This window comes from Amblyomma americanum, chromosome 10, assembly GCF_052857255.1.
Source record: "Amblyomma americanum isolate KBUSLIRL-KWMA chromosome 10, ASM5285725v1, whole genome shotgun sequence".
In the NCBI taxonomy this organism is placed as follows: Eukaryota; Metazoa; Arthropoda; class Arachnida; order Ixodida; family Ixodidae; genus Amblyomma; species Amblyomma americanum.
The window spans coordinates 14,957,460-14,966,040 of record NC_135506.1 but is presented as its reverse complement, the minus strand read 5'-3'; the positions used below and the strand labels follow the sequence as shown (position 1 = coordinate 14,966,040).

At 45.8% G+C, this 8,581-nt stretch overlaps 1 protein-coding gene across 1 annotated transcript in view; it reads right to left on the bottom strand.

The window, feature by feature from the left end:
- LOC144107682 (adenosylhomocysteinase-like 1) overlaps window positions 1-8,098 on the bottom strand; it is an 86,861-nt gene extending 78,763 nt beyond the window's left edge. The window contains exon 1 of the mRNA XM_077640801.1: window positions 7,282-8,098. Coding sequence (XP_077496927.1) covers window positions 7,282-7,380 — 99 coding nt within the window. The 5' untranslated portion in view covers window positions 7,381-8,098. The remainder of the gene's footprint in view (window positions 1-7,281) is intronic.
- Window positions 8,099-8,581: the final 483 nt, after the last annotated feature.

Here is an 8,581-nt window from a genome sequence, read left to right as displayed (position 1 = left end):
ACCTTTATTATTATCATGTTCTTCGTTCTGGTGGTTAAGCTGGAGATCTGGTTAGCGAGGGAGGTCGGCAGAGCACTTGATTAATTGACCCGCACGAAGAAAGGGCCTCTGCGCGGAGCTGCTTCATCCGGCAGGGAAGAGAAGCTCTCTGTCTCTCTTTCTCGTGAACTCTCCCCTCCTCCCTATTCAGGTATATTATACTGCCTAACGAAAAGTTTAATTAAGCACGCGGAGCTGTCCTCCGAGATTCAAAGGTACCTGTACGGGAGCAAAATTAACTCGTTTGAGTAAGACGACTGCCGAACAAATGATCACAGACGCTCGATGTTCAGGGAAGCAGGGCGCACTGTTCGCTCCACTTCTTATAAAAATTATCTATAGACAGTATATAGACTTCCCATAGACTCTATTGCCTTCCTATCGATATCCTTTGATATCTATTCACAGTCTATAGACTGTCTATAGATAAAAGTCTACTAAACGTGTATGGCCATAAATCTATGTACAGTCTATAGACTGTCTATAACGATTCGTAATGGCTATAAGCTATTCTCTAGGCTTCGTCTATAGAGTCTATAGACATTATTAACAGAAGTTTATGGAAAGTCTATAGACTGCCTATAGTTTTTGTAAGGGACGGTTTCGCAATAAGTGCAAACTACAAACTCCACTGCGCAAATTGTCACGCATTATGTAGTGAACACCCTATGCGCGTATACCTTCACGCGGAAGCTCCGGTTGGTTTAGCGCAATGTTATTGCTCCTTGTAATTTATGACGCTCCACTAACCTACCTTATAATTTAGCTTATCTGGTTCCCATTTGCTTTTCTTTTGTTTTTGTTTTTAAAAAAGCCGGCTGCGCCACCAAACGCAGTATGAGGCCGTTCTTAGCAAGTTTTGTCGAACCCTATTAGTTACTGGTATAGTTTACCAACATTTTACCTACTCCTTCTGTTCCAAGTGGAGAAATTCATGAAAGGTGCTGCTGTGGTTCAAGCACCTCCATTTCCGTAGCAAGGAGAAATAATCTGATTTAAAGTCAAACGAAGACCTATATATAGTCCAGCTGCCGTGAGACGTATTTTTCTCAATATGATGTCTACTAGTGAGGGTGGCTTCACTTCTTAGGCACTTTTCCCGACCTTTTCCAAAGCCTTCTGAGGAAGTTGTGCACGAAATTGTCTGTGTGCGTGTGTGGAATTTAAAAAAAAAAACCTCTTCTTTCTATCCGAACAAAAGTTACGACGAATTAGAAACCGTCAGGTTAAATCATTCTATCCGCGACCATCAATTTCTAGTGATGCCATGACGTGCTGGTCGTGGCAATGTATGAGGAAGGCTTCCTGGGTTCAATCGAACAAAGCAGCCGGAAAAGCTCACCGGGATTCTTTCTGGGAAGTGGACAATTTCGGCGAGGCTGAGAATCGGACTTGAACTGATATTAGCCCACGCCAAGCGGAAGCCGGTTAGAAACGAATTCGTGTACACTTTGTGTACTACGAACGAGTGAAGCTCATGAGCTTACGAGGGCGGAGCTCGAGAGCATGCGACATACGCACCGGACACAGGACTATTCGTCTATCTCGCGTCTGGTTCCGGACTTTGGTTAGGAGCGAACGAGCGAAGCGGACTTTACGCTAAAGCACTTATCGAAAAAAATATCAAGAAGAGGAGTACACATCGAGCAACAAGCGTCTGAGAAAACGATACTACCTGCCCTAAGTGGCCAGAGTAAGAGGCGTACTGCTCTTGACTTCTTACCTACTGAAAGGGGAATGGCTTCATGAAAGATTGCCTCCTCACCATCGTTGTATAACCACTACTACTACTACTACTACTACTACTACTACTAGTAGTAGTAGTACTACTACTGGTAGTAGTAGTAGTAGTAGTAGTAGTAGTAGTAGTAGTAGTAGTAGTAGTAGTGGTACAACAATATATCTATCAATTATCGTATTTAATTTGCTCTTAACCGTATACATAGCCACTGTCGTGAAAACAAAACAAGCTGCTGCAGTCGATAGATATATGTTTGTACTACTACTACTACTACTACTACTACTACTATTACTACTACTACTACTATTATACATAGCCACTGTCGTGAAAACAAAACAAGCTGCTGCAGTCGATAGATATATGTTTGTACTACTACTACTACTACTACTACTACTACTACTACTACTACTACTACTACTACTACTACTATTACTACTACTACTACTATTATACATAGCCACTGTCGTGAAAACAAGACAAGCTGCTGCAGTCGATAGATATATACTTGTACTACTACTACTACTACTATTACTACTACTACTACTATTATACATAGCCACTGTCGTGAAAACAAGACAAGCTGCTGCAGTCGATAGATATATGTTTGTACTACTACTACTACTACTACTACTACTACTACTACTACTATTACTACTACTACTACTATTATACATAGCCACTGTCGTGAAAACAAAACAAGCTGCTGCAGTCGATAGATATATGTTTGTACTACTACTACTACTACTACTACTATTATATATAGCCACTGTCGTGAAAACAAAACAAGCTGCTGCAGTCGATAGATATATGTTTGTACTACTACTACTACTACTACTACTACTATTATATATAGCCACTGTCGTGAAAACAAAACAAGCTGCTGCAGTCGATAGATATATATTGTACTACTACTACTACTGCTACTACTACTACCAGTCGATAGATATATGTTTGTACTACTACTACTACTACTACTACTAGTAGTAGTAGTAGTAGTAGTAGTAGTAGCAGTAGTAGTAGTAGTACAAATATATATCTATCGACTGCAGCAGATTATCCTTGGTGAGCAAAAGGTCTCCACGTTTTTGAAATCCTTGTTTTTCAACGAAGGATGTGCCTACAGCTCATGCAGCTGTTCATACCAGCTACTACATAAAAAAAAAATTAAGATCGCTACGCTTATAACGCCGTTGTGGTTTTTTTCCCCCACTCCCATCTGCAGCCAACGACGGCGAAGCTGCTGCTAGCACAGGTCTCCCTGCTTTACGACATCCTGCCGAATATCTATGCCGCTCGGCGTCCAACCAAATTGCTTCGTTTTATGAAGGCTTTCTCTCCATCATTTTTTTTTCCCCTTTACTTCTCTTATCTGCCGCGCTTGCCTATACTGCACATATCTCTAGCACCATTCCATCACACGCCCAATCTTGATCGCGCTCCCATCTCAAACACCGGCTTGTGCAACACACCGTACACACACAGCTTGCCAGATCAAACGTCGGGCGCTGCGCCACAGACGTCGGCGTTACAAACACAGCACGACGTCCCCCCTGCGTCGGCTGCGCACGAAGTTACGGAGTCGGCGAGGGTTGTATCACGTGTAGCAGGCCGCATCAATGACGCAATCTACCGGCTAAATACAAAAGGCAAGAAAATAAAGACACGCCAGCTTGGCGCCTGAAAGCTCTCATGACAGCCAACCTTGGAATCTTAGCAAAACCGTGCCGTTAGATTAATCTTTTCGGATTATTCTCGTCATACTGGCGTCATCGCACTAAAGGCTCGCGCCGATCTTGATACGTTATCACACCGTCGCAAACTACCACGCCTGGCTCTTTTCCATAAACTTTACCATCATGTTCTGCTGCATGACGATTCCTTTCAATCACTTGAATCTTTTTTTTCCACGTGGCGACCACCACTGAAAGTTAAACGCATATCATGCCACACTGCTTTTGCGAACTCTTTCATACTTACTATTACAGTCGACTGGAACAATCTGCCAGCACACATCGCTTCAGAAAGGAACCTTAACAAGTTTCAGGATCTACTAACCCAAATGTCTGTCTAGAATTACTCATTGATTGTACCATACGCTGCATTCAGTCGTTTTGTTATTTTGTTTTGTTCCAGCGATTATGTTAAGCCTCTAATTCACTATCTGTTCTCTTTTCGTGTGAATTAAATTGCATATTACAGGTTATTTTTGTTTTCTACTTGTGCAATGTTCTCTATTTATGTACTGCACCTTGATGCTTGCACGTTTTTTGTATTCCATTCTTGTGTGTCAATGCTCCCCCCTATGTAATACCCTCGACTGAGGGCCTTTAGAGGTTTATTGAAAAAATAAATATCTCTCGGTTATAGCTGCCTCCTGAGTAATGAGTATACCAACGAAAACACCGAGAGACTGCTTCAAGCGAGTAAGGATGCGCCAGCGCACCAACAGCTGCGGAATAACATCTTTTTAATACCGTTTTTGCTTCCTTGCAGCTATTAAATGTCATTATGATGTAATTTTGCACTTCCATTTTTCCTTTATGCTTTTCATGTTCTTTTTTTCATAACTGTTTGTCGTATTCTGCTCAGAATATCCTGAATTGCACAGTATCCCCGGCTCGTTTGATTCCTCGCTGATGATAGCACGAGCTAGGAGCATTTTATACTATTTTGTTGTTGTGTTCTAACGTGCATTGCGTATCTCTTTTTCTTATTTCCCTGTCGTTAGGTTAATTACTCCGTTCTTTTTTCATGTGTTCGTGTAATTTTGCTATGTACTGCGTTTTTCTTTTCAACTCGTTCTGACTATTTTATTGGAAAGTACCGAAATTGGACACCCCCCCCCCCCCTACACAATGCCCTACAGGCCTGTATGGTATTTCGAATAAAATATACAGCTGCACGTGTGACCGTTACTTATTGATTGATTGATTGATTGATTGATTGATTGATTGATTGATTGATTGATTGATTGATTGATTGATTGATCGATTGATTGATCGATCGATCCATTTCCATCAGAAAAGACGTTTCTCCTCGACCACGGCACGCAGGCCTGGGAGGCTACCATTACAAATCGGGACCGTCACTGAGGGGAAAGTGCGACGTAGCCGTTGCGTGATGACGACGTCATCAAAAAATGCGTCCTGCGTGGACACGTGATACTGAACGGCCTCGCCCAAGCTATCGCTATCACTACTCCGTCGTCCCCAAGTTTTTTTTTTCATTATTAACACGAACCATACTTGACAACGGCTCACTAACGCGTCCTATAAAGATATACACTCCCCTGCGGCGAAGGCATCCTGGCGGAGACAGCTTAACACTGTAGACACAGTCATCAAGGATCTCCCTACGCAGCATCCCATCACAACGTCCATATACGCACACACATACAACGCGGAGTTACGCAACGACAGTGTCGGCACGCCTCGCCCTAATTGCTATTCCGGCGTGTGACAAAGCCGCTGTCGCGCTGGGAAAGCGAAAGCGCGGTTGCGCAAAAGAGCCGCCCTACACACAACACGCCGTCGACATCCCCGGCCGTGTGTGTTGTAGTAGATTATGCGCGGCAGAGCTGTGCTAAGGAAAAACTCCGCGACAGTGACGCGCCGACAGGCGGGCGTGGGCGGCTATGCAGGCCGATAACGCCGGGGGACGACCCGGTATCGCTAACACGGCGTCGCGCCCGGGCAACATGCCACGGCGGCCATCACTTGAGTATGCGGTGATCCGTGCACTCTGCAGCGGCGTCTATCCCCCCCCCCCCCCCCCCCCCCATCTTGCTCCCCCTCTCCTCTTGACTTCGAGTGCGTCTCTGTGAATCTACTCGATTAGATGAAAACCCGACGCGTGCGGGTCTTTTCTTTGTTCTTATATGCCGGCACGGTCTCCTACGAAGCACACATTTTGTACGACTTGAACTTAATTTATCTGACAGCGACATCTCACATAGTGACTAGCAAAGAAGGTAACAATAAGCGAGGAACCCAGCAGAGCTATACAAAAGCACAGTTCGTAGCCCACAATTGTTCGCTTATCTCGAACCCTGTATACAACCCCCTCCCCCCCCCCCCGACTCCCCACCCCGCAACAAAGAGCTACCATTATCAGTACCTCTAGACAAACCGCTAATGGCACACAGCCTACAAGATGGCGCAAAAAGCGGCACGATATAAAGCAACACAGATAAAATTAGCGCACCATACATAGGCCGAAGCACAGGAAACACAAGAGCCACAAGACACCAATACACCACAGGAATTAATCGCAAGCAAGGAAAGACGTCTGCAGTTCAAAGACGCCATATACTAATCCAGAACAATAGCACTGCTCAATATCAACAATGAAATACTGCGGTTTGGGAAAGCAGTACCGCTCCGTTTAAAATCTCAATTCATATGCGCCGCTTGCATGTATACTAAAATTATAGAGCCGTCATAAATAATGTACGACAGTCTGAAGCTACAGAGAGATGCCGAAGAGTTCTCACGTCAAGTTGTCGCTATGGGGAGATTTAGAAACTCCTCAAGTCCCACACTGCAATCCCGTTAATAACTCTACGTAATTCCGTGACTTTTCACAAAGTGTCTACATTACGACCCTTGGGCAGGACATCAAGGTATGCTGTTGATGCCTGCTCGCCAGTGAGGCAAATGGCGACAAATTTTGATCTCATGAAGTTCACAAGTTTCGTTTAATTAAAAAAAAAACAGTTATAGGCTACCATGTGCTGTTCTCCTCTACAGTTAACCTGAATGCGAAATCGAAAACAGCACATTACGTCGTTCAAACGTTAAGTTACCTGCGTACGAAAGTTCAGCTACACGACATATAAAAAGTAACGCTTCAGGGACACTTTCAAAGGAACCAAAAGTTTATCAGCATATTCAGTACAACCCAGTACAATTCCTCCATCTTAAAAAGGACCATGTTAAGCATTACTACGCTGAATTGTCAGTGCTCTTATTTTGTTTGCGCTATGGTGCTGCACCTAATTGTTTATTTTATGTTGCTAACTGTACTCCCCTGTCGCTTGGGCCTCACAAACCACAAGTAGTAGTAAATAAAAAATATTTAACTTCTGCACCAGACATGACATCACACTGAGGACATCAAGCCCACAAATAGAAATTACATACGAAAAAAAAGAACAAGGTGCTCTTCTAACTGATCCGCGTAGAGGAGGCTGGTAAAGTGTCCCCCTCCATATTAGCGACATATTAGCATGCTGTAAACTTGCCTTGAACAGGCTCGTTTCACGGCTTCCTCCGTGCTATACAATGTACAGACTGCCGGAGATTTTTCCTGAACGCTTGCCTTGGACATTAAACACGGGCACGGCATCGAGCAGAGTCACTCGCCCACCACGACACTGTCGGTGGCATAAGTCATATTACTAAAGACTTAATACAGCTACGGAGTGGCCAATGACGTCATTAGCAAGAACACGCTACGCCAAACGTCAGAACCAGAAACATAAAAACAGAAAGCAGACGCACGTCATCGAAGGTGACGGCTTTCTTCTTTCCAGCGACTGCCGCCGTGACGGGAGGAGATGGCTGATCCTGACAGGTCTCCATTGTCGAGTCTCGAGTCATCGGGCCGTTATTTTAATCGGCCACCGCAGGCACTGACGAAGCAGCGATTAATTTCTCTGACGGCGTCAAAAACCACGCACCCCTAAACTACACACAGAATGCTTCTTCAAACACGTCCACAGGCCTCTTTGTTCCCTTCAGTCTGTCCTTCAAGGATGGGTACCAGGAGAAGACACTTCCAAAGGTTCCTCGGCGAAAGAGCACGTCCAGGATGTGCTGGCCGAAGAAGGCAGAGGGAGCCAGTCGACTGGGGCGGGTACCTCACAGGCCTAGAGCCTAAATAACCGAAGCTAAAGGAACACCCCGCACCGCATAGTTTCTAAGAGCCTCAGACATCAGCGAAAGTATTGCAAGAGCGGAGGCCAGTAAGCTAACCCGGAGCTACGTAATGGTAACTGCGGTTTCACGGCTTCAAGGCAGGTTCCAAGACCTCACGAAATGCTGGTCGCTAGCCAAATACTGCCGGCACCTTCCCACCACGACGAATCAAGCTGAGATCGCGTCGTTTTGGAGAACCTACAACGTGAGGTCGCATTCGCAAGCCACGGGCATTCGCCGACACAACCGCACTCACGTTCACGTAACGCTGTCCGCGACGTGATCGCCGCAGCCTGTGTCCAGCGCACTACACGGAGCAGCTCGTCAGAAGTGGTCGACGAAGCACGCCGCGCTGTATGCGCGACTCCGACGACTACAGAGATACGCGAAACGGCCGACAAGGTGCATCCCAGCCACTTGTGAGGGGAGCGAGATTAGGAACTGGACCTGTACAGGAGCAAAGTTCGAACGCTGAGCGCACAGAGAGAGAGAGGACGATAAGGGAACGAGAGAGAACAGTCTGAAGACAAGGAGGGGATGCCCTCCGCGCACCAACAGGGACCCATATCGGCCAAGTCTCCCGCCTCCCCGTAACCTCCCTCCTCGCTGGCTAGGATAAGTCAGCGACGGCGGCGAGGAGGCTATAGAACGATCAGATAGCAACAACATTCTGTTCGGCCATCGACGCCGGGCGCGAGTAAGTCACCAATGAAAAAAGAAAGGCGCGATATCACGCAGATAACAAGCACCAACTGTCTCCGCTACAAGTTCTGTTTTGTCAACGCATCATCAAAAGCATTGTCTGGCTCCCTCCGTGAGAGCGGAGAAAGGGGTGATGGGGGCAGTGTTTTGCGACCTGCCGGACAACGGCGGGCCATGGGCA